Genomic DNA, 27294 nt, shown 5'->3' with positions numbered 1-27294 from the left:
AGAAGCTCTTGTCAGACAGAAGGAGCCTCATGTGAAAAGACTCAGAACCATAAGAAACTCCATGTACTGGATCCTTGGTTCTCAAACTTAGCTGACTAGAAATTCCCAGGGAACTTTATAAAAATACTGATTTCCTTAGCCCTATTTCACCCCAATTGAATTGGCATCTCTGGGCGGGGGCCTGGGAACCTGTATTTTGAAAAGCTCCCTAAGGAGAGATTGCAAATAAGGTGGATCTGGGAACCTGTGTGGAGCGGCAGGACATGAAGCTGTTCAGGTTGCTGGGACCCTGAGGAGACTTGTAAGTCATGCTAATGTGTTAGGGTTTCACGAAGACAAAGGGAGCCTCTGATTTCAAGCAGAGAAATGGTATGGTTAGATTTGGGATTTGGAAAGATTGTTTTTAACAGGTGAAATTAATTTTTAATATATTTAACCCAATATATCCAAAATAGTATTATTTAAACATTTAATCAACATTTTAAAATTATTTTTCAAGCTTTCTTATTTTTATTATTTCATTGAGGTCATATTGGTTTATAACATTATGTAATTTTGGATGTACATTATTATATATCAGTTTCCGTATAGGCTGCATCGTGCTCACCAATAGTCTATTTTCTATCCATCACCATACATATGTGCCCCTTTACCTCTATCACCCACCCCCCTACCCCCTTCCCCTCTGGTAACCACTAATCTCTTCTTTTTGTCCAAGTGTTTGTTTATCTTCCATATATGACTGAAATCATACAGTGTTTGTCTTTCTCTGTCAGGCTTATTTTGCTTAACATAATACCCTCAAGGTCCATCCATGTTGTTGCAAATGGGACGATTTTGTTTTTTTTATGGCTGAGTAGTATTCCACTGTAGATAGATACCACATCTTCTTTATCCATTCATCAATTGATGGGCACTTGGGTTTGCTTCCACATCTTGGCTATTGTAAATAACGCTGCAATGAACATAGGAGTGCATAGATCTCTTTGTATTGTTGATTTCTTGTTCTTTGGATAAATACCCAGTAGTGGGATAGCTGGATCATATGATATTTCTATTTTTAATTTTTTTGAGAAATCTCCATACTGTTTTCCATAGTGGTTGCACCAGTTTGCATTCCCACCAGCAGTGTATGAGGGTTTCTTTTTCTCAACATCCTCTGCAACACTTATTATTTCTCGTCTTGTTAATTATAGCCATTCTGACGGGTGTGAGGTGGTATCTCATAGCAGTTTTGATTTGCATTTCCCTAGTAATTAGTGATGTTGAACATCTTTTCATGTGCCTATTGGCCATCTGTATATCTTCTTTGGAAAAATATCTGTTCATATCCTCTGCCTATTTTTTGATTGAGTTGTCTCTTTTTTTGTTGTTGAGTTGTATGAGTTCTTTATAGATTTTGGAAATTAACCCCTTGTCAGATATATGATTTGCAAATATTTTCTCTTAATTGGTGGGTTGTCTCTTCGTTTTGTTCCTGGTTTCCTTTGCCTTGCAGAAGTCTGACATAGTCCCGTTTATTTTTTCTTTTGTTTCCTTTGCCTGAGTAGACATGGTATTCAAATAGATGCTGCCAAGAGCAGTGTCAAAGAGTGTATTGCCTATAATTTCTTCTAGAAGTTTTATGGTTTCAGATTTTATATTCAAGTCTTTAATCCATTTTGAGTTAATTTTTTGTGTAAGGTGTAAGATAACGGTCTACTTTCATTCTTTTCCATGTGGCTGTTCAGTTTTCCCAACACCATTTATTGAAGAGGCTTTCCTTTCTCCATTGTATGTTCTTGGCTCCTTTGTCAAGGATTAGCTGTCCATAGATGTGTGGTTTTATTTCTGAGCTTTCAATTCTGTTGGATTTGGAAAGATGTAACTCTGGTAGCCATGTGGGAATTGGACTGGAGGGGAGAGGGAGACCAGCTGATCTCTGATTGTGGTCATCCAGGCAGGACTTGAGAGGCCTGATCAAAGCCAGGGGCCCTGTGATTGGAGACGAGCTGACGAGACAAATGATATTGGATGTAGGGAATAAAGGTGAATGAATTCCAACTTCTTGAAAGAAAGGTGGTGCCATTTACAGAAAAGCAAATACACGGAGAAGAGCAGATTGGAGGAGGGAAAGTAAGGAGAGAAGAGGATCTGAACTTCTTCCATGTTTATTCATCATCTTTCAGTCTTTTATTCTTCCTTATGCCTTAATTTTTCAGGGCAAGACATACATCTTTTCAGGGTGTGAGATGAGATGTCTGGGAACAACACTATAAAATTCATCAGTGCGTAAGCGACATTCTGTAGAAGAAGGGGGGGCAGGAACATCTAGGTTAAGACACACATCATTAGCACCCTCTGACGGGCCGGACTGAGAACACCAGGAAATTAACCCAGCTGAAGCCTCTCCTTGCCTCTTCTACACATTTACTCTTAGGGCTGGCCTTAAGAGTACCCTCGGGAAAGCAGCTAAGTGATCAGAACAATTCAGTATTAAAGATAATTTTCAAAAAAGTAAAATCACAACTCATGCAAATGAGGGAACTAGTAAGATGTTAAACTGGTTCAAAAGAGAATCTGAAGACCAACACATATATGGGCAATTAGGAATATGGAAAAGAATTTCTTAATAGTTGTAAAATTGGTCATTATTTATGGGGCAAAAAATATAATGTTTGGAATTATCTTTTCCATAGGGTGGAATTCAATCATATCTCACTGGACAAAATTCACTTGTCTTTCTATGTATATGAATCATTTGCATTGCCATCAGTTCTCTCAACTTACAAATTGTAAAATAGTTCAAAGACAATGAAAGGCATAGATCAAATAACTCTGAAGGCTCCTCTAGACAATACCCAATAACATTTTTGCCCATTTCAAAGACTTTTATAATTTTTCCTCTGAGAATAAAAAAGCCTCTCTTCTCATAAATATCTCACCTCTGCCTTCCATTGCATTTAAGTTCCTGGTTAAAGCGCAAATATATTATCCAGAAGATACCAAATCAACATTATCAGTTACCATTTTAAGCTTGGATTAAGTAGAGGCTTGAGTGGTTAAGTTCACAGCTTCACTTCGGCAGCCTAAGGTTTCACTGGTTCGGATCCTGGGCGTGGACCTAGCACTGCTCATCAAGCCATGCTGAAGTGGCGTCCTACATGCCACAATTAGAAGGATGCACAACTAAAATATACAACTGTGTACTGGGGGGATTTGGGGATAAGAAGGAAAAATACAAAATCTTTTAAAAAAAGAAATATATAAACTTGGATTAAGTAATCAGATCAAATTTAGTTAACAGCTACACTGTGAAATACTGGCTTAGGGAAGGCCCTAGAGAAAATCACAGAAAGAGAAAGGAAGAAAATTTACTTAGCACTATCATGTGTCAGCTACTAATAGCAGCTTACTCATTGTAGTATTTGTATTTAAAAAGTCTTCAGCCCAAAGAGGGCAATTTTAACTCAAAAGAATGGATCACTAATGAAGTTTAATGTGCCAGTTAAAAACTTGTGAGGGAGAGTTGGAGCAGAGGGCTTTCAACCTTAAAATCCTGTCAGTGGGGGTGGGGTGGGGAAGAGGTGGAGGCTGGGGCAGGGGGAAAGGAGAGGGCAGGCTTAAGAAGGGTATCAGGAGCCAGCCTTGATGGCCTAGTGGTTAAAGTTCAGAGCTCTCACTGCTTCGGGGGCCCAAGTTTGCTTCCTGGTCCTGGAACCACACTGAACCACACCACCCGTCTGTCAGTTGCCATGCTGTGGTGGCAGCTCACATAGCACTAAAACTAGAAGGCCCTACAACTAGGATATATAGCCATGCACTAGCGTTTGGGGAGGAAAAAAAAATATTACAGTTGGGTTTCTTGGGCAGCCAACCAGGTAGCATGATTCTCTCTCTTCAAACCTCTGCTTTCTCTCATTCCCTCTCCTTTCCTCTTTTCCTCTTCCTTTTTCTTCTTTTTCGATTGTCTAGACTTCTCCTTCCCAACTTCTTTTCCTTTTCATTTCAGGCTTCTAAGATGTGCTTTTCCTCAACTTTTCCCCCATTTAAGCTTTTTCCATTTATCTGAAAAACTCTGTTAAGGTAAAAATGGTCAATGTTGTTAGAAGTCAGCAGGTCAGTTGCCCTTGGAGGGTAGTGGCTGGGAGGGAGCGTGAGCGGGGTTTCTGAAGTGCTAGTAATGTTCTGTTTCTTAATCCTGGTGCTGGTTACATGGGTGCATTCAGTTTGTGAAAACTGAGCTGCACAGTTATGATATTTGCACTTTTCTGTATGTATATTTCAATAAAAAGCTTAAGTGAAAACAACACAATACAAAACAAATAAAAATCCCCTCTGTTTTTCACCTGCCTTAGGGAAGTGTGCGGATAATAAAAGAGGGTATAAAGGAGTGTAGGAAACGATCTTCATATTTTTGCCCAGAATCACCAACCACTGCTAATTTTCCAAGGTCTAAAGATTCCATTTTTGGCTTATTGACAAGGGGCAGTGGCAATAGGAATGGAAGGGCATAGAAAAATGAGACATATTAAGAACTTAGACCAACAGAACTTGGTAACCAGTTGAATGTATGGCTTGACTGGATAGAGGAAAGGGATAAAAGAAGGCAGGTTAAGTTCAAGCTAGGTCATGTAGAGGAAGAAAATGGAAACTATTGGTCGAATCAGGTTTGGGCAATTATGGTGAAAATATATTATGAATATGTTTAAGAGATTAGTTTAAGTATCTAAAAGATAAACAAGTTCTTTTGGAAAACACTTTCTGATACAAGCTAAGATATTTCTAACTCCAAGCTCTGCTTAAGAGTAATATATAGGGGCCAGCCCCATGGCCGAGTGGTTAAAGTTATGCACACTCCACTTCAGTAGCTTGGGGTTCGCAGGCTTGGATCCCAGGTGTGGACCTACTCCACTCACCAGCCATGCTGGGGAGGCATCCCACATACAAAGTAGAGGAAGACTGGCACAGATGTTAGCTCAGGGTGAATCTTCCTCACAAAAAAAAGAAAAAAGAGTAATATATAAAAACTATGATCACTAAGGGAATGATTTAAATCACACTTTTACCCTTGATATAGCTAAATTGCTGAGCATTAGGAAGGGGGGAACTTAGAATTAAAGCCAATAAAAAAGACTGGAGTTTCACTAAAACTAGCCCAACATCTGGGGTATAAAGTATGTTTAGTAATCTATTTGTGACTGGGTGGGAGGAGGTGATAGTTTAGACAGAGGGATTAGGGAGGACCTGAGATATCTGAGCAGAGATCTGAATGAAGTGGGCGAGTGAGCCAAGCTGCTGTCTGGAGGAGAACTGGTCCAGGCAGAGGGAACAGTAAATGCAGAGCTCCTGAAACAGGGACATGTTAACTTGAGAAACAGCAAGGTCAATGTAGCTAGAGCCAGAGAAAAAGAGGAGATGTAGGCAAGGATCAGATCACTTTTGGCTTTCAGGCCGTGGGAAAGGCTTTGGATTTTATTTTGTGTGTGACGGGCAGCCAGGAGATGGTGTTGAGCAGGGGAGTAACACAGGTTGATTTATGTATTAAACGGATCACTCTGGCTGCTCTGTTGGGGCCAAGTGTGGAAGCAGCAGCAGGAAATCAATTAGGCTTTTATAAAAGTTCAGGGAAGAGATGACAGTGGCTTGGACTAGGGACTTGTAACTACTAGGGGGTAGTAGTTACAGAGAAGGCTGAAAATGGCTGGATGTGGGATCTATTTTGAAGGTACAACCAACAGAATTTGCTGTTGTGAGAATCAAGGATAACTTCAAAGTTTTGGGCTGGAGCAACTAGGTGAATGATGGCACCATGTACTAATATGGTGACATCTGAGGTGGGAGGTTTAGGAGAGGACACATAGATTTTGTTTTGGCCTTATATTCTATATAGGCATCATTTAAAATAATTACCAAGTCCATTGACTGGTGGATAAATAAAATGTGGTATATCCATACAGTGGAATATTATTCGGCAATAAAAATAAATGAAGCACTGATACATACCACAACATGGATGCGCCTTGAAAACATTATGCCCAGTGAAAGAAGCATCACAAAAGACATATATTGCATGAATTTATATGAGTAATCCAGAATAGGCAAATCTATAGAGGTAGACAGTATATTAGCGTTTGCCTAGAACTGGGAGAAATGGGGAATGACTGCTAATGGGTACGGTGTTTTTTCTGGGGTGATGAAATATTCTAAAATTGATTGTGATGATAGCACAATGCTGTGAATATATTAAAAAACCAATGAATTTTTCACTTTAGGTATATTATATGGTATGTGAATTATATCAATAAGGCTATTATAAAAAGTTATCAAAACATCATGAAGCTATGTCAATAAAGGATTTTAACCTACTAAAAATAAAAGGAAAATTAAGCAGTCAAAAGTGTTAATCCCTCTCCGTTAGCCACAGGAAACCTGGCCATTCAGACTGTCTATGTCAACGCACCACTACCAACCTAGAACAGTGTTTGCTAATAGCAAGCCAAGTATTCCTGAGTAATAATAGCTTCTTGATTGCTGGGCTCCCATGAAGCAATCATTCTTAACTTTTTTGTGTGTTTGTCAAGGACTGGATTATGTTTTGCTTTAGTATAGATCGCCACCAGTTTTCCAAAGTAGGGAAATCTGATCTTTGAGAATCTGACACAAGCTGTGTTTCTTCTCTGTCCAAAATACACACATGCACACATGCATAATGTGCAAAAATATTGTACATATTTTCAGGGTGCACAGAGACCCTCTGGGGCCTACCCAAGAAGTCCAGTTTCTATAAATTAAAGCATTGTCACAGGAATTAACAGTGGCCTTCATTTATTCAGATTTGTCTCAGCACAATCATTGCCTCCAAATTTATGACTTGACAATTAAAAAAATCTGTAGTATGGCTGGTGGGAGTGTAAATTGATATAACCATACTGTGGAAAACTGGTGGCACTATATACTAAAGCTGAACATAACCCAAACCCTACGACCCAGCAATTCCGCTCCTAGGTACATATATCCAACTGAAACGCAGTCTTAAGTTCACCAAACGTGTTCATAGCAGCTCTATTTATAATTGCCCCAAACTAGAAGCACCCAAATGTTCAAAGTAAAATAATCAATGGTCACAAAAAATACCTATTGTATGATTTCATTTATATAATGTTCAAATGCAAAACCAATCTATTGTATTAAAAGTCAGGATTCTGGTTACCTTTAAGGGGGGAGATAGTGGCTGGGAAGGTATGAAGGGGGCATTTGAGGAGCTGGTGATGTTCCGTTTCTTGACCTGGGTACTGCTTACAGGGGAATGCTCACTCTTCAACACTGAGTTGTACATTTTTATTTATTTTGATTTATGCAGTTTCCCCTAGTAATGTTATGGTTCCATGAATAGTTTAAAAAGAAAAGGTATCTAATGTGAAGAGTAAGATGGAGTAGAGAAGTGAAAGACTGATTAAAAGAAGTAATCTAATTTTTAAAACATGTCTCATATTACTTTGAGCATTTTAAAATAAAAAGTATTTGTTCAGTCTTTTAAATGTTCACAATGTTCTTAAGAATCCAGTCAGCTATTCTATTACCTTCTGTAGTCTTCTAGTCTCTCTGATCATAATAATCTTTTCCTCCTCACTCCCAGACAGAAATAAATCTAATTTCATTTAATTAGTTTAACTTAAGTTATCTAAGACCTTTTTGGCCTCCACTGGGGTTCAAGAAAAGCTGAGGTGACAGAGCTGGGGAAATTAACAAGTTTTGCTTTTTATTATTAAGGCTAACCCACAAATATTTTGAGATATTATAGCTTTAAATGTCCAGAAATATTTGGAGAAGTACTCATGTTTACATTAGGGGATGGAATTTCAACATCTCTGATATGTAAGAAAAACTTTGAATTTTTTCCCATCAAATCAGGAAGATGATGTACATCTACTGGGCTTACTTATGTGGTAGAAACATGTAGATTTGGTCAAGAAGCCCTCCCAAAGGGGCAGAAGCCCCTAGATTCCTACCTGAATTTCTAAAGTTCAGATAAAATATGCTACTATACTTAGGGAGGTTCAATGAGGTTGAGAAAAACCAAGTGGTGAACAGACTATTGATAATCAAGCAAAAAAATTCTACACAAAAACATGTCTCTTTGAAGAGCTGTTAGGGATTCCTCCCCCAGGTGAATCTACTTTTTTACAACCTTGAATGTAGACAGTGAATTGGGCTGCTAGAAAAAGGAGATTTCTGCCAGGAAGTGACCCATGCTTTGTCTGACTTGCATTCTGTGAGAATTTTACTGCTTTCTGGCAGAGATGGCTCCCTTTCTCACTTATCAACAAGAAGTCATGTCTAGGCTGTCTCTTCCCAAATCAATAGAACCTGGAACTCACCAAGGAGAAAAGGAGAGAGATGAAGGCCCTACGAAGAATTGGGGACACAGGAACAAAGATCCATGCACATATGTAATAGATAACAGGAAAATATAAAAAATCAGCTTTACTTAACTTATTTCAGCATTAAAGCAATTATTTTTATTATTTAGGGAGTAAATACATTTTTAGAAACTATATGTATATATATCTATGGGCATTTTAGCTGTGTGGAAAAGGGGAAAAATTTTTTTATCTTTTAATTAGAATCCTCTTTATAGTTTTGTTAAAATTTGATGTCAGAAAACATGTATGCAAGAAGAGAGTAGAGCAAAATATTTAACGTGTTGTTAAAAAAAAAAAGAAAACTGCCAAAAAATAACCTATCAACCTAGAATTCTATATCCAGTGAAATTATCCTTCAAAAGTGAAGGCTGAAGCCTTTCTCAGATGAAAACTGAGGGAATTTACTCTGTAAATTCTGTATGAAATGTTGACAGAAGTTATTAAGGAAGAAGGAAAATGATATGTCAAAAACTCAGTTTTAGGGGCTGGCATAGTGGTTAAGTTCGGCACACTCTGCTTTGGTGACCTGGGTTCCCTGGTTCAGGTCCTGGGCACAGACCAACACTACTCATCTGACACATTCTGATGGCGACCCACATACAAAATAGAGGAAGATTGGCACAGATGTTAGCTCAGGCTCAATCTTCCTCAAGCAAAAAGAGGAAGATTGGCAACATATATTAGCTCAGGGAACATCTTCCTCACCACCTCCCCCCTCAAAAAAAAAAAAAAAACCCCAAAACCCCCTTGGTTTTATATAAGGAAAAGCATGACAGAAGGAATAAATGCAGGTAAACAAAATTAGATAATTTGTTAGTTTCAAAAACCTGTCTTTAGTCTATCTCTTGAATATATCCTTTTAGAATGATACCTTTTGGAAATCTAGAGATATGTGAGAAGCACGCACATTCATGAAATTCAAGCACATAACAAATTATTTTGTACATATTGTTTCCCCTGCCGGGACTAGCCTTGGCTCTTCCTTCTCAATCTGAAAAGATTCTTCATGACTGAATTTTAAATAGAGGCAGGAGAGAGTAGTAGTTAAAAGCATGTGTTTGAACTCAAACTGCACTGTGTCCTTAGGCAAGCCTATTATCTCCAAGTTTTCTTTAAAATAACCTTATAGGTGTTTTTAGTGTTGAGAGGACTAAATTAGATAACATATAAAGTGGTTAGCATAGTAGCTCAGGAGAAAAGTGCTCAGTACATGAAAGCTACATGAAAGCTACTAGAAATAAATATAACTCCTCTAAGTCTTTCCTAACGTTCTCAGGAGGAATGTTACTTCTTTCTTTGTACTTCCAAATATTAAGTTTCTACTTCTATTTGAGCATTTGTCACAAAGTATCTTATTTGCCCACTTAAATGTGAGTTCTTGGGAGCTGAAACTGTGTCCTATACAACTTTTTATCGTCAGCACTTAGCAAGTGCCAGTTAACTTCTAAATACTCAATATTTTTGGATGAATTAATTACAGGCAATAAAATAAAGCAGTGTTCTCAAATTTTAATGTGCAAGCCTTCAGACTGTTTAAAATGCAGCTTCCTAAGCCCCCAAACCCAGAGACTGATTTACTAGGAACCTGCATTTTAGCAAGTTAACCCTCCCTGCTTCCAGAGGTTATTTTGGTGCAGTGGTCTTTGCTCCACTCTTTGAGAAACCCTGTATAAAGGATGACTTATGGGAACAATGCTTTATCTGAAATAAAAACAACAGGGAAGTATAAACAATCCTAGTAAATACATTTCTTATTTTCACTTGTCTTGCATTGTTCTATATTTATCACGGTTTCTGTTGAACAGCTTGTTAAGTATTTGGGGGGTTTATCTTGCCATCCTCCCCCTCCTGGTTCTATGCACCCTCCTGTCCCACTATAGTTCCGTCTGTGTTCTGTGACTTTAAGAGAAGAGGAGGGGAGCAGTTTCAGATTTTATTTGTTTTCTCCTTAGCAGTAGGACTTGATATTTTTTTAATTTTGGAGAACTAAAAGATAAATAACTGTGGGGTTTTTTGTTGTTAAAAAAAAAATAGTCTACACCCTTGTGCTATAGACATTATAAAGAAGGGAAGAACAATAAGCCAGTTACAAGCACAATTATCTTTCCACATGTTGTCAACTCTGTCATAGTTAGGTATGTTATCTATGTTTGGAACTTAAGACTCAGTTCTTAGATAAGTTCAAGTGTCACTTGCAAGTAGATATTAATAGGACAGAACATACTCATTCTCTTCATGGTAATAATGGGATAACTGGGTAACATTTTGCTTGAGATGGAGACACTATTCACTTTACAACATTAACTGGTGTTCAGGTTAGTCTTCTGCCCCCCAGCCTATATGTGTTACAATTATAATAGCTGTGTATCCATAATTTTCTACACAGGATGAAACAGAGGCTGGTATCCTAATGGAAAGGGAGAGTGTTACTGGCCTTGTGTGGAAAGTTCTTATTTCCAGTTAAAACAACTGAAGTTGTAAAACTGCAGAGAGACCAGAGAGCCAATAATCTTTATTATACAGAAATAAGAAGGCCATGTACATTAAATGAGAAGGTGTTTTGCCGTGAACATTATGCAGATTCAAACTGAAGACATCCATATCTTTTTGAGATACAATATAAAAATAAACACTGACCAAGAGTTGCAAGAAAGAACTCAACTCAACTTCTACCCCCGCAATCAAGCTGAAACTTTCCACAGGAAAACCTGGTTTCAATTCATGCTGAATTGTTCAAATGGAAAAAAAAAACTAAGCCAGGTAGAGACAACACATGGACTGGTTTTGTACTTTTAGAGCCAGACTGAAGCTCTACTCAGCCTCACATTTGAATTTGTTTCACATTAAAATTTGCATCTCTAGTCACCTAAGTGATACCTGAAGTGAAAAACGAAAAAAATGTTAATTGAGTTGGGGAATTTTGTGGGGCTAGACATGTATGGAGGAGGAGATGAAAGTTATAATCATTCATTTAATTACTTCTGATCAGGAAGATTTGATGTCAGGCCAGGGGCATCTGTATTAGCCCTTTGACAGCCTGTTTCTCTGTAATAGTCAAGAGGCAGGATCATTAAAAGTATCAGCATAATAAATGCTTGATATTAGCACAACTTGGTTACTTGTCCTCTTTATATTCCCAAATACTGGACTTTATATCAGCAGCATACTTTTGACACCCAATTGCCCCACTAACTAGACTTTTTCTTAAGCTTCTCTTTGCACTCACTACTAAATTGAAAAAACGTTTTAGAAATTTGGCTAGAAAGATGGTTGTCTTGAAACAAGACTAATGACTAGGAGGATGTCTGTGCATTAAATATAGACAAAACTACTTTCAGAACCCTTAAATATAGACAGAATCTATCAATTTATGTAGAAAGGCAAAAAATAGGGAACAGGAAGATCTGGAGTTCAGATATTCTGTCCGGACTCTGAATGCTGCTATTTAGCAATCGAAAGTTACAACTGCCTCAGCTCACTCAGAGCAGAGCCACTGAAAACAGTCCAGGGGAGCCAGGAAATTCTGACGCCACCCCTCCCTTACAAACTGTAATGCTGATTGCATGAAGGACGTGGTTGAGAGATACATTTCTTTCATTTAGACTTTTGTCCTAATGAATGATCTAGTAGGATAATGCTAATAAAGACGATAGAATATATTTCTGGTTCTAGGACTGTGAGAACCAGGAAATCAAATTTGGAATATTCTCATTAGATTAGAAAAGGAAAGATGAGAAAATCCCTAGTGGGACATATAATCCCAGAGACCATCTGCTCCAAAAATTAGTTTTGTTTCCATTGCCCCTTATTTAAAGAGACAGTTATTTCAATAAGCTACATTACTTAGCAGAGTCTGAGAGACAAAGACTGAAAACAGGTATTTAAGATAGAAAACAAACTTTAAAAAATGTAATACAGTCATGCACCACATAATGACATTTCCGTCAACGATGGACCACATATATGACAGTGGTCCCATAAGATTAGTACCATATAGTCTAGGTGTGTAGTAGGCTATACTGTCTAGGTTTGTGTAAGTACACTCTGTGATGTTCACACAATGATGAAATCGCCTAATGACACATTTCTCATAATGTATCCCCAGTGTTAAGTGATGCATGACTGTAAATGGTTTGTTCTACATCTCATTCACATTCTGTGGCTGGAGAACTCCAAATCCCACTTAGATATTCCTGTGTATCCAAAACCACATTGGATGAAAGTAAACGAAGAAATGAAAGAAAATGTTTATTGGGTGTGTGTGGGTTCACCCAGTTATTCACATCTGGAGTGGAAGTATAGGGAGAAATAAAGTCTACTTATAATGGTCAAGGTCTGTGGAGAAGCCCTGAAATTGCTCTCCCTAAATCATGAGTCTGATTCAAAAGAAGGAAAAAAAATTGATGAAAAATATCTCATCACACAAAACTCAGTGATGATGTCTCTGACAGTCACCAGCTAGTAGACGAAAAAGGAGAAACCCACCTGTTGGCTTTAGGATTTATTGAAGGCTGCTAGCACAGCCCAGATCATCTCTGTGGCACTGTGCTTTGTTCCCTCTACTTCAGGGTCCAGTTCTACTAGGTCCTTGGCTCGATTCATTGCCATATCATACTTGTCATCTGTCAGAGAGGAGAAGACATTCTCTAGTACATCGGAAGAGTGGGCTAGCACCAGGAGTGCTAGTGTTCGCTTGTCCATACGCTGAGGGTCATTTACCCACCGCTCTAGGACACTATCTTGAAGTTTTTTCACTAGTCGTTGTTTCTCTGTTGTATTGGTCACTGGATGAGTAGTCATGTCAAATAGAAGGAAATTCTGCTTCTCAGTGGTTAGAATACCCTTCTCTACTAGGTTCTTTGCAATTCTCTCTCTTACATTTCTCAGCTGGTACTGTAGTTTGAAGGGGTTCCAGGTCTCACCTATGGGGAAAGGAAATAGAAGACTTGAACAACACTAGACCTAATGAGACATGTATAGAGCATTCCACTCGAAAATAGTAGAATACACATTCTTCTCAAGTGCACATGGAGCATTCTCCAGGATAGGCCATATGCTAGGCCATAAAACAAGCCTTAATAAATTTAAAAGGACTGAAAAACATACAAAGTATGCTCTCCAACCACAAAGGAATTAAATTAGAAATTAAAAACAAAAAAATTTTGGGAAATTAAAAAATATGTGGAAATAAAACAACACACTTCTAAATAACTAATGAGTCAAAGAAGAAATCACAAAGAGAATTTAAAAAAAATACTCTGAGTTGAGCGAAAACAAAAAAACACAACATATCAAAATTTATGGGATGCAGTTTAAAGCAGTACTAAGAGGGAAATTTACAATTCCAAATACTATATTAGAAAAGGAGATGTCAAATCAATAATCTAACCTTCTACCTTAAAAAACTAGAGAAAGAAGAGCATACTAAACCCAAAGCAAGCAGAAGAAAGGAAATAATAAAGAATAGCGAAGAAAAAGAGAAAATAAAAATAACAAAGAAAATCAATAAAATCAAAACTTGGTTCATTGAAAAGATCAAAAAAACTGAGAAGCGTAAACTGACCAAGGGAAAAAAAGAGAAGACTCAAATTACTAAAATTAGGAATGAAAGAGGAGACACATCACTACTGACTTTAAAAAAATAAAAAGGGTTATAAGGGAATACTAGGAACAACAGTATGCCAACAAATTAGATAACCTAGAAGAAATGGACAAATTCTTTGAAACACACAAATTACCCTAACTGACTCAAGAAGACAGAGAAAATCGGAATAGATCTGTAACAAGTAAACAGATTGAACAAGTAATTTTAAAACTTCCTCCCACAAAGAAAAGTGTAGCCAAGTTGGCTTTACTGGTAATTCTACTGAACATTTAAAGAAGAATTAATACCAACTCTTCACAAACTCAAAAAAACAGAAGAGGCGGGAACACTTCCTTAGTCTATACAGTAAGTTTTACTCTGATATAACCAGACAAAGACACATCACAGGAAAACTACAGGCCAATATCCTTTATGAATATAGGTGCAAAAATTCTCAACAAAATACTAGCAAAACAAACCCAGCAACATATAATAAAAACTATATAATGTGATCAGGTGGAACTTACATCAGAAATGCAAGGTTGTTTTAACATCCAAAAATCAATTATGTAATACATCCTCTCAATAGAATAGAAAGCAAAAACCAAGTGATCATCTCAATAGACACAAAAAAAGTATTTGATAAAATCCAACCCCCTTACATGGATAAAAACACTCGACAAACTAGGATTAGATGGGAACTTTCGCAACCTGATAGAGGCTATTTGGGAAAAACCCACAGTTAGCATAGTACTTAATGGTGAAAGAGGGAATGTTGTCAGGAACAAGAGAAGGATGTCCATTCTCATCACTTCTATTTAGCACTGTACAGGAGGTTCTAGCCAGGGCAATTAGGCAAGAAAAAAAAAGAAAAGGCATCCAGATTAGACAAGAAGAAGTTAAACTATTTTTATTTTCAGATGACATGATCTTGCATATAGAAAAATCTAAGGAATCCACTTAAAAAGTATCAGAGCTAATAAGTTTGGCAAGGTTGCAGGATACAAGATTAATATATAAAAATTAATTGAGGGGCCGGCCCGGTGGCACAGCGGTTAAGTTCACACATTCTGCTTCAGTGGCCCGGGGTTTGCCGGTTCAGATCCTGGGTGCGGACATGGCACCACTTGGCAAGCCATGCTGTAGTAGGCATCCCACATATAAAGCAGAGATAGATGGGCACGGATGTTAGCTCAGGGCCAGTCTTCCTCAGCAAAAAGAGGAGGATTGGCAGCAGATGTTAGCTCAGGGCTAATCTTCCTCAAAAAAATAAAAATTAAATTAAATTAAATTAAATTAAAATTAAAATTAAAAAATTAATTGAATTTCTATACATTAGAAATAAACAACCTGAGGGGCTGGCCCCGTGGCCGAGTGGTTAAGTTCGCGTGCTCCGCTGCAGGCGGCCCAGTGTTTCGTTGGTTCGAATCCTGGGCGCGGACATGGCACTGCTCATCAGACCACGCTGAGGCAGCGTCCCACATGCCACAACTAGAAGGACCCACAACGAAGAATATACAACTATGTACGGGGGGCTTTGGGGAGAAAAAGGAAAAACTAAAATCTTTAAAAAAAAAAAAAAAAAAAAGAAATAAACAACCTGAAAATAAAAGTAAGAAAACAATTACATTTACAATAGCATCAAAAAGAACAAAATACTTAGGAATAAATTTTTTTTTTTTGAGGAAGATTAGCCCTGAGCTAACATCTGCTGCTAATCCTCCTCTTTTCGCTGAGGAAGACTGGCCCTGTGCTAACATCTATGCCCATCTTCCTCTACTTTATATGTGGGATGCCTACCACAGCATGGTGTGCCAAGTGGTGCCATGTCCGCACCCGGGATCCGAATCGGTGAACCCTGGGCCGGTGAAGCGAAATGTGTGCACTTAACCACTGTACCACTGGGCCGGCCCCTTAGGAATAAATTTAACAAAAGAAGTACAAGACTTGTACACTAAAAATTACAAAATATTGTTGAAAGAAATTAAAGAAGATCTAAATAAATGGAGAGACAGCCATGTCCATGGATTGGAAGACTTGATATTATTAAGACAGTAATATTCCCCAAATTGATCTACAGATTCAACACAATCCCTGTCAAAATCCTAGCTTGCTTTATTGCAGAAACTGGCAATCTGATCCTAAAATTCATATGAAAATGCAAAGGACCCAGAATGGCCAAAATAATCTGGAAAAGGAAGAACAAATTTGGAGAACTCACACTTCCTGATTTCAAAATTACTATAAAGGTACAACAGTTGAGACAATGTGGTACTGGCATAAGAATAGACATATAGATCAATGAAGAGTCCAGAAATAAACACACACGTTTATGGTCAAATGATTTTTGAAAATGGTACCAAGACAATTCATGTAAGAAAGCACAGTCTTTTCAACAAATAGTGCTAGGAGAACTATATATATATCCTCATACAAAAGAATGATGTTGCAGCCATACCTCACACCATATATAAAAATTAACTCGAGGGGCTGGCCCCGTGGCCGAGTGGTTAAGTACACGCGCTCTGCTGCAGGTGGCCCAGTGTTTCGTCGGTTTGAATCCTGGGCGCGGACACGGCACCACTCATCAGGCCACACTGAGGTGGCACCCCACATGCCACAACTAGAAGGACCCACAACTAAGAATATACAACTATGTACCAGGGGGCTTTGGGGAGAAAAAAGAAAAAAAATTAAATCTTAAAAAAAAAAATTAACTCGAAAAGGATAACATATCTAAATGATAGAGCTAAAGCTATAAAACTCTTAGAAGAAAATATAGGCATAAATTTTCATGATGTTGGGTTTGGCACTGGTTGTTTAGTTATTACACCTGAATCACAAGCAACAAAAGAAAAAAAAGATTAATTGAAATGTATCAAAATTGAAAACTTTTATGTAGATAACTCACAGACTGGGAGAAAATTTTTACAAATCATGTATCTGCAAAAAGATTTGTATCTAGAATGTATTTAAAAAGTACAACTGAATGGTAAAAAGGCAAACCCAGTTAAAAAGTGGGCAAAGGATGTGAATAGACAATTCTCCAAAGAAGATATACAAATGGCCAATAGGCACATATAAAGATGATCAACATCATTAGTCATTAGGGAAATGCAAATAAAAATCACAATGAAATACCATTACATAGGTACTAGGATGGCTAAAAGAAAATAAAGACAGAGAATAACAAAAAGACAGAGAATGTGGAGGAATTGAAACTCTCACACACTGGTAGTAGGAACGTAAAATAGTGTGGCCACTTTGTGAAAAATAGTCTCTATCCCTGTTCTCAAGAAGTTTAAAATCCAGTATGGGATCATAGAGGGATATAAAAATAATATTTGAAGTGGGCCCTACTATCAAACTGGATATAGATGATAAAGTTCTTTAAAAAATGTTAATCATTGAGGTATGATATCAGGGACAATGGCAGAGTAGGAAGCACCAGAAATCCATCTCTCCACCTAGACAACAATCGTACTAGTAGAATCTATCTGAAATAACTATTTTGGAACCCTGAAGTCTGTCTGAACACTTGTAGGTTCCATGGGAAGGCCTAGATGGTAAACTGTGGTTAATATAGGTCAATTTCAGCCTTCAGCCAGTAGTAACTACTTAGCTCCCAGCCCCATGGTAGGCACCTGTGGGGACAGCAATCTGTGGTTTTGGTGTGGCTTGCTGGAGTTAGGGTAGACGATAAATATCAAGATATATGTTTTGATTATGGATTGCAACTTCTGATGGCTGACATGCAGGTAAAGGCTGGCTGCCACTGTTCCAATCCCCACCAGCTGAAGCAGCTTCCAGGAGATATAAAGGTAAAGCATTTTTTTTAAAAGTTCAAAAACAACTGCAAAAACACAGTATTGTAGAAGCCAATGTGCTTCCTCAAGAAAAGACATAGCCTCAGAAAAGACCTGAAATCTGAAGCTTTCACCTCAGTCTGATCCACAGCACACAGACAGTACAACAATAAAAAACACAGCAAACCCTGGGGGACAGGGAGAATCTGATTTCCAGAGTTATCACATCATGATTCAAATGTCCAGTTTTCAACAAAAAAAAATCACAAGGTATACAAAGAAACAGCAAAATATGGCCCATGCAAAGGAACAAAAGAAACTGAGATAATATGTATCAGAGGAAGCCCAGATGTTAGATTTACTAGACAAAGACTTGAAAACAACTGTCTTTTTTTTTTTTGTAAGATTTTATTTTTCCTTTTTCTTCCCCCTGGTACACAGTTGTGTATTTTTAGTTGTGGGTCCTTCTAGTCGTGGCATGTGGGATGCAGCCTCAGCATGGCTTGACGAGTGGTGCCAGATCCACGCCCAGGATTTGAACTGGTGAAACCCTGAGCTGCTGAAGCAGAGCATGTGAACTTAACCACTCAGCCACAGGGCCAGCCCCTACAACTGTCGTACAGATGCTCCTTTAAGACACATCATTTAGCAAAGAGCTAAAGGAGATATGGATAAAGATGGGAAAACAATGTATGAACAAAATTAGAATATCAATAAAGAGATAAAGATTATAAAAAGGAATCAAAAAGAAAGTCTGGAGCTTAAATACAATAACTGAAATGAAAAATACACTATTTCAGGTCAAAAGCAGATTTAAGCAGGCAGAAGAAAGAATTAGCAAACACAAAGATAGGACAATTGAAAGTATAGAGTCTGGGGAACAGAAAGAAAAAAAAAGTGAAAAAAGTGAATAAGAAGAGAGAGAAAAAGGGGCAGAAAGAATATCTGAAGAAATATGGCTGAAAACTTTCCAAATTTGATGAATGACATGAATATACAAATTCAAGAAGCTTAACGAACTCAATGTCAGATAAAACTGAGACACATTATAATCAAACTGCTGAAAGCCAAAGATAAAGAATCTTGAAAGCAGGAAGAGAGAAGCGAGTCAATACACAAAGGATCTTTGGTAAGATTATCAGCAGATTTCTCATCACGGACCTTGGAGGCCAGAAGGCAGTGGGCTGATTCAAAGAGCTGAAAGAAAAAAACTTGTCAACTGAGAATTATATATCCAGAAAAACATCCTTCAAAAATGAGGGAGAAACTAAGACTTTCTCAGATAGACAAAAACTGAGGAAGGTTGTTACCATTAGACTTGCCCACCAAGAAATTTTAAAAAGGAGTGCTGCAGGGTGAAATGAAGGGAAGCCAGACAGTAATCTGAAGCAGTATGAAGAAATAAAAATCTCCAATAAAGGCAAATACATGGACAACTATAAAAGCTAGGATTATTGTAATTTTGATTTGTAACACCACTGTTTACTTTCTATATGCTTTAAAAGACAAATACATTAAAAAATAATTATTAATCTATGTCATTGAGCACACAATGTATATACAATATATATATACACCATATATATACAATATACAATCTGTGACATCAAAACAGAAAGAGGGTGGAATGGAGCTGTATAGGAGCAGAGTTTTTGTATGTTATTGAAGTTAAGTTAGTGTAAATTCAAATTAGGTTGTTATAACTTTAGGATGTTAAATTTAATAATGTAATCCTCATGGTAACAACAAAGAAAATGTCTATGGAATACATACAAAAGAAAATAAGAGGTGAATCAAAATGTTTACTATAAAATATCAAGTAGACACAAAAGAATACAGTAATGCAGAAAATGAGGAACCAAAAAAGCTATAAGCCATATAGAAAACAGACAGCAAAAAGGGAGAAATAAGTGTCTCCTTATCAGTAATTATTTTAAATGTAAATGGATTAAGCTATTCAATCAAAAGACAAAGATTGGCAGAATGGGTTAAAAACATGATCCAACTGGGGCTGGCCCCGTGGCCGAGTGGTTAAGTTCACACGCTCCGCTGCAGGCGGCCCAGTGTTTCGTTGGTTTGAATCCTGGGTGCAGACATGGCACTGCTCATCAAACCACGCTGAGGCAGCGTCCCACATGCCACAACTAGAAGGACCCACAACGAAGAATATACAACTATGTACTGGGGGGCTTTGGGGAGAAAAAGGAAAAAAATAAAATCTTAAAAAAAAAAAAATCTTAAAAAAAAAAAAAAAACATGATCCAACTATATGCTATCTACAAGAGACTCACTTTAGACACAAATAAATTGAAAGTGAAAGGATGGAAAAAAAATTTTATTCAAATAGAGAAATTTATCTCAAAAGAGAGCAGAGGTGGCTATACTAATATTGGACAAAATAGAGTTTAAATCAAATAAGGTAATAGGAGTCAGAGAAGGGTATTATATATTAAGAAAAGTTTCAATACAGCAAGAAGATATAACAATTATGAATATTTACACACCTAGTAACAGAACCTTAAAATACATGAAACAAAAGTTGACAGAACAGACAGAAATGGACAGTTTTATAATATCCCACTTTCAGTGAGGCATAGATCAAGTAGACAGAAAACAGTTAAGGAAATAGAAGACTTCAACAACATCATAAACTCATTAGACCTGACAGATATACAGAGATATACAGAGAACACTCCACCCACAACAGCAGAAGATACATTCTTCTCAAGTGCTCATGGCACGTTCCCCAGGATAGACTGTGTGTTAGGCCACAAAATAACCTCAACAGATTTCAAAAGATAGATATCACACAAAGTATCTTCTCTGACCACAACGGGATGGAATTAGAAGTCAGTAACAGAAGGAAAGCTGGAAAATTCACATATATATGGAAATTAAACAATCTTAAACAACTAATACGTCAAAGAAGAAATCACAAGGGAAATTAGAAATACTTCAAAATGGATGAGAATACTACATACTAGAATGTATGCAATACGTGAAAGCAGCGCTCAGAAGGACATTTATAGCTGTAAATGACTACATTGAAAAAAAGGAAAGAGAGGGCTGGCCCAGAGGCGTAGTGGTTAATTTTGTGCACCTTGCTATGGCAGCCCAGGGTTTGCAGATTTGGATCCCGGGCATGGACCTAGCACCGCGCGTCAAGCTGCACTGTTGTGGAATCCCACATAAAGTAGAGGAAGACTGGCACAGATGTTAGCTCAGGGCCAATCTTCCTCACAAGAAGAAGAAGAAGAAGAAGAAGAAGAAAGATCTCAAATCAATCATTTAACTTTATACCTTAAGGAACTAGAAAAAATGGAGCAAAGTAAATCCAATGCTAGTAGAAGGAAGGAAAGATTAAAGTGGAGATAAAATAGGGAACAGAAAAACAACACAGAACAACCAAAGAAACCAAAAGTTGGTTCTTTGAAAAGATCAACAAAATTGACAAACCTTTAGCTAGACAGTCAAAGAAAAAGAGAAAAGACACAAATCAGAAATGAAAGTGGGGACATTACAACCAACCTTACAAGAGATGAAAAAGGATTATAAGAGAATATGATGGGCAGCCGGCCCCATGGCCAAGTGGTTGAGTTTGCATGCTCCGCTTTAGCAGCCTGGGTTTTCCCAGGTTTGGATCCAGGGTGCAGACATGGCACCACTCGTCAGGCCATGTTGAGGCCACATCCCACATGCCACAATTAGAAGAACTGACAAGTAAAATATACAACTATGTACTGGGGGGATTTGGGGAGAAAAAGCAATTAAAAAAAAAGAGAATATTACGAACAACTGTGAGCCAATGAATTAGACAACCTAGAAGAAATGGACAGAATCCTTGAAACACTCAAATTACCTAAACTGACTGAAGAAGAAACAGAAAATCTCAACAGATCTATAACAAGTAAAGAGATCAAATTAGTAATCAAAAACCTCCCAACAAAGAAACATCCCAGCCAGAGGGCTTCATCAGTGAATTCTACCTAACATTTAAACTAGAATTAACACCAATCCTTTCCAAACTCTTCCAAAAAATTGAAGAGGGAACACTTCCTAACTCGTTCTATAAGGCCAGGATAATCTGATACTAAAGCCAGATAAAGACATCACAAGAAAATAAAATTATAGATCAATAATCATTATTAATACAGATGCAAAAATCCTTAATAAAATATTAGGAAATTGAACCCAACAGCATATTAAAAAGATTATTCACCATGATCAAATAAAATTTATCTCAGGAATATGACATAAGAAAATCAAATGGGCAGAGAATCTGAATAGATATTTTTCTAAAGACCTACAGATGGCCAAAAAATACATGAAAAAGAGCTCAACATCACTAATCATCAGGGAAATGCAAATTAAGACCACATGAGATATCACCTTACAGCTGTTAGAATGGCTATTATTAACAAGACAGGAAATCACAAGTGCTGGCAAGGTCGTAGAGAAAAGGGAACCCTTCTCTACGTAGGAAATAACAAGTGCTGGCAAGGACGTAGAGAAAAGCAAACACTTGTGCACTGTTGGTGGGAATATAAATTGGTGCAGGCACTTTGGAAAACAGTATTGAACTTCCTCAAAAAATTAAAAATAGAACTATCATATGATCCAGCAAGTTGACTTCTGGGTATTTATCTGAAGGAAATGAAACACTAACTTGAAAAGATATATGCACCCCTATGTTCATTGCAGCATTATTTACAATAGCCAAGACATGGAAGCAACCTAAGTATGTACACACACACACACACACACACACACACACCCAGGAATATTATTAGCCATAAAAAAGGAGGAAGTCTTGCCATCTGTGACAACATGGATGGACTTTGAGGGCATGATGCTAAGTGAAATAAGTCAGACAGAGAAAGACAAATACCATACAATCTCACTTATATGTGGAATGTACAAAAACCCCAAAAAGTAAAAAAAAAAATAACACAAAATCATGGGTACAGAGAATAGATTGGTGGTTGCTGGAGGTGAGTGTATGTAGCGGGGTGGGGAGGGTGAAATGGGTGAAGGTGATCAAAAGGTACAAACTTCTAGTTATAACATAAGTAAGTCCTGGGGATGTAATGTATAGCTGGAAAATTCTAGTTAATAATATTCTAGTGTTACTTGAAAGTTGCTAAGGAAGTAGATCTTAAAAGTTCTCACCACAAGAAAAAGATATTTGTACCTCTGTGTGGTGATGGATGTTAACTAGACTTATTGTAGTGATCACTTCACAATATATGCAAATATCAAATCAATATATTGTACACTTGAAACTAATATAATGTTATATGTCAATTATATCTCAATAAAAAATGTAATACATCACATTAATAGAACAAAGGAAAAAAACCCACGATTATCTCATTTGACTCAGAAAAGACATTTGACAAAAAACAAACACCCTTTCATGACAAAAACTTCTAGAAAACTAAAAATAAAAGGAAAATTCCCCAACATGATAAAGAGTATGTATGAAAAACTCACAGCTAACATCATATTCAATGGTAAAATTCTGAAAGCTTTCCCTCAAAGGTCAGGAAAAAGACAAGGATGCCTGCTTTCACCACTGCTATTCAACACTGTGCTGGAAGTTCCAGCCAGAGCTATTAGACAAAAAAGAAAAATGATTATGGGGCTGGCCCTGTGGCCAAGTGGTTAAGTTTGTGCGCTCCGCTGCAGGCGGCCCAGTGTTTCGTTGGTTTGAATCCTGGGCGCGGACATGGCACTGCTCATCAAACCACGCTGAGGCAGCGTCCCACATGCCACAATTAGAAGGACCCACAACGAAGAATATACAACTGTATACCGGGGTGCTTTGGGGAGAAAAAGGAAAAAAATAAAATTTAAAAAAAAAAAAGAAAAAAAAAGAAAAAAGATTAAAGCCATCCAAATTGGAAAGGAAAAGCTAAAACTACCTCTATTTGCAGATGACATGATCCTATATATAGAAAATCCCAAAGAATTTACAAAAAAGCTATTAGAGCTAATACCAAATTCAGCTAAGTTGTAGGGGACAAGATCAACACACAGAAAATCAGTTGTTTCTATATACTAGTAATAAATAATATGAAAAGCAAATTAGGAAAGAAATTCCATTTATAATAGTGTCTAAAAGAATTAAATACTTAAGAATAAGTCTTACGAAGGAGGTAAGAGATTTGTACACTGAAACTATAAAACATTGCTGAAAGAAATTAACGAAGACCTAAATAATGGAAAGATATTCCATTTTAATGGACAGTAAGACTTAACATTGTTAAGATGTCAATTCCACCTAAAGAGAGCTACATGTTCAACACAATCTCTATCAAAACTCCCACTGCCTTTTCCATAGAAATGGACAAGCTGATCCTCAAATTCATATGGAATTGCAAGGGACCCAGAACAGCCAAAACAATCTTGAAAAAGAAGAATAAAGTTGGGGGACTCATACCTCCCGACCTCAAAACTTACTAGAAAGATAGGAAGTTAAAACAGTACGGCACTGGCATAAGAACAGACATACATATCAATGCAATGAAATAGACAGCCCAGAAATAAACCCTCACATATATGGTCAACTGATTTTCAACAAGGTTGCCAAGACTATCCAAGGGGAAAAGGACAATCTTTTCAACAAACAGTTCTTGGAAACTGCACATCCACATGTCAAAGAATGAAGTTGAACCTTTATCTTACATCACATATAAAAATTAACTCCAAATGGATCAAAGAACCAAATTTAAAAACTAAAACTATAAAACTCGTAGAAGAAAGCACTGGGGAAAATCTTCATGATATTGGATTTGGGAACAGTTTCATGGATATGACACCTGAAGCGCAGCCAACAAAAGAAAAAATAGATAAACTGGACTTTATCAAAATCAAGAACTTTTGTGCATCAGGGTTACTAACAAGAAAGTGAAAAGACAACCTACAGAATGGGAGAGAATATATGCAATCATATATCTGATAAAGGATTGATATCTAGAATATATAAAGAACTTCTAAAATTCAACAACAACAGAACTCAAAAAATGGGCAAAAGACTTGAACAGACATTTCTCCAAAGAAGATATACAAATTGCTGATAAGCCCGTGAAGAGATGCTCAACATTAGTCATTATGGAAACACAAATCAAAACCACAATGAGGTACCACTTTCACTTTCACACTTACTAGGATGGCTATAATTAAAAACAAAACAAAACAAAAAATATGAAAATAACAAGTGTTGACAAGTATGTGGAGATACTAGCATCTCATGCATGGCTGGTGAGAATGCGAAAGGGTGCAGCCTCTGTAGAAAACAGTTTGGCAGTTTCTCAAAACATAGAACTAGCATATGACCCAGAAAGCAGGAACTTTAACAGATATTTGTACACCAATGTCTGTAGCAGCATTATCCACAATAGCCAAAAGGTGGAAACAACCCGTGTCCATCAAGTGATGAAATGAATAAACAAAATGTGATATATACATACAATGGAACACTATTCAGCCATAAAAAGGGATGAGATTTTGATATATGCTACAACATGACTGGACCTTGAAAACAGTATGCTTAGTAAAATAAGCCAGACATTGAAGGACAAATATTGTATGATTCCACTCATATGAGTTACTTAGTCTAGGCATATTCATACAGACAGAAGGTAGATGAGAGGTTGCCAGGGAATGAGGGGTCCAGGGAGGAAGAGTGATGTTTGGGGTGATGAGAAAACTTTGGGTATAAAGAGAGGCGATAGTTACACAACACTGTAAATTGTATACTTATGAATGGTTAAAATAATAAATGTTATCTATATTTTACCAAAATAAAAAATATTAACTATTTACCCAAAAGAAATTAAAACATGCACACAAAAACTTGTCTATAAATGTTCACAGTAGCATTATTCATAATAGCCAAAATGTGGAAATAACTCAAACGTCCATCAACTGATGAATGGATAAACAAATGCAGTACATCCATAAAATGAAACATTATTTGGCAATAAAAAGGAGTCAAGTTAAAACTGGCAAAAACTAAGATTGGTGAATTGTATCAATTTCAATATCCTGGTTGTCATATTAAACTATAGTTTCATAAAATGTTACCAGTGTGGGATTCTGGGCAAAGCATATAAGGGATCTCTCTGTATTATTTCTTACAACTGCATGTGAATTTATAAATATCTCAATAAAAATTTCAGTAAAAAAAAATTGTTCCAAAGGTGACACTTGGCTGTGACCTCAAAGTGCCTTGCAGGAAGATGCTCCTAAAATTTTATGCCGTAGATCTAATTACTCATGTAAGTTTTTGAACTTGACCTTAAAAAAGAAAAAAGGAATGAAGTATTGATACACGCTACAACCTGGATGAACCTTGAAAACATTGTCCTAAGAAACCAGTCACAAAAAACCATAAGCTGTATGATTCCATTTATACGAAATATCCAGAGTAGGCAAATCTATAGAGACAGTCTATAGATTAGTGGTTGCCTAGAGCTGGGCAGGAAATGTGGAGAAAACTGCTAATGAGTATGGGGGTTTATTTTTGAGGTGATGAAATGTTCTAAACTTAGATTGTGATGAAGGTTGCCCAATTGTGTGGATATTCTAAAATCTATTTAATTGTATACCTTAAATGGGTCAACTGTATGGTATGTGAATTATATCTCAATAAAGATGTTAAAAAAAATTTCTCGTGAAGAATAATATTGAAGAGCTTATGGGATGGGGTGGAAGAAGGTAAGGTGAAGCTTTGGAAAACCTTCTGTACTGATTAATCAAGTCTTTTCTGACCCTCCTAAGTATAGTCAAACAGTGAACAATATATATCTTACCCAACACCCTGAATTTCTGTAGTTCTTTTCCTAACCTTAAGGTTAGGATACAGATTACAAAGTGTGGGATTATTGAATCATTTTGAGTCATCTTACCAGTGAGTAGCTCTATCCATGTTTGGACAGTTTCTGTGGGTTCAGTTGCTTTGATGTGTTTGAGAGTTTCATCCAGTAGAACATCACCTGTCGGGCTGTCTGACCTCAGCAGCACCTGTCAGGAAAGAAGGAACAAGGGGCCCTGGTTCATGCGCTTCATTCAAGTTAAAATCTTTCAATATGCCATATACATCATTAGTTAAGTGCTGTAGGAAATGCAAAGCAGCATAACATCCTGTCCCTGTCTTCCAGAAGTTTAAAATCTAGTATGAGGTGATAGTGAAGAGACAAAAATAACATATGAAGTGGGGCCTAGTGACAAACTGGATATAAATAATAATGGAGAAAAGATTCAATAATAACTCTCTAAGTCTGGAAAACCAAATTGTGAAACAATTAATAAAGGTAGGAAAGTCAGAAAAGGAAGCCAGCTTTGGGGAAAAGTTGATAAAATTTGGTTTTAACTGATACGGGATAGCCAAGTTGAAATGTCTAGCCAATAGTTAAATATGTTCCTGGGAATGGAAAAAAAGACAGGCGTAGAAATTTGGGAGCTACTATCATGAACGTGATAGATGAAGCTGTAA

General features: G+C 37.0%; 1 protein-coding gene across 3 annotated transcripts in view; it reads right to left on the bottom strand.

Moving 5' to 3' along the window:
* Positions 1 to 1758: 1758 nt before the first annotated feature.
* The window catches only part of GOLPH3L (golgi phosphoprotein 3 like), a 54318-nt gene continuing 28782 nt past the window's right edge, over positions 1759 to 27294 (bottom strand). Inside the window, exons 4-6 of one of the 3 annotated variants that reach the window (XM_046680504.1) lie at positions 26708 to 26822; positions 12891 to 13327; positions 1759 to 1991 (exon numbers count right to left, since the gene is read on the bottom strand). In XM_046680504.1, coding sequence (XP_046536460.1) covers positions 12900 to 13327; positions 26708 to 26822 — 543 coding nt within the window. In that variant the 3' untranslated portion in view covers positions 1759 to 1991; positions 12891 to 12899. The other 2 variants (XM_046680505.1, XM_046680503.1) reach the window with 2 other exon arrangements.

Source organism: Equus quagga, chromosome 13 (genome assembly GCF_021613505.1).
Source record: "Equus quagga isolate Etosha38 chromosome 13, UCLA_HA_Equagga_1.0, whole genome shotgun sequence".
In the NCBI taxonomy this organism is placed as follows: domain Eukaryota; kingdom Metazoa; phylum Chordata; class Mammalia; order Perissodactyla; family Equidae; genus Equus; species Equus quagga.
Note: the sequence above shows the minus strand (reverse complement) of the source record. Positions and strands in the feature narration are given on the sequence as shown.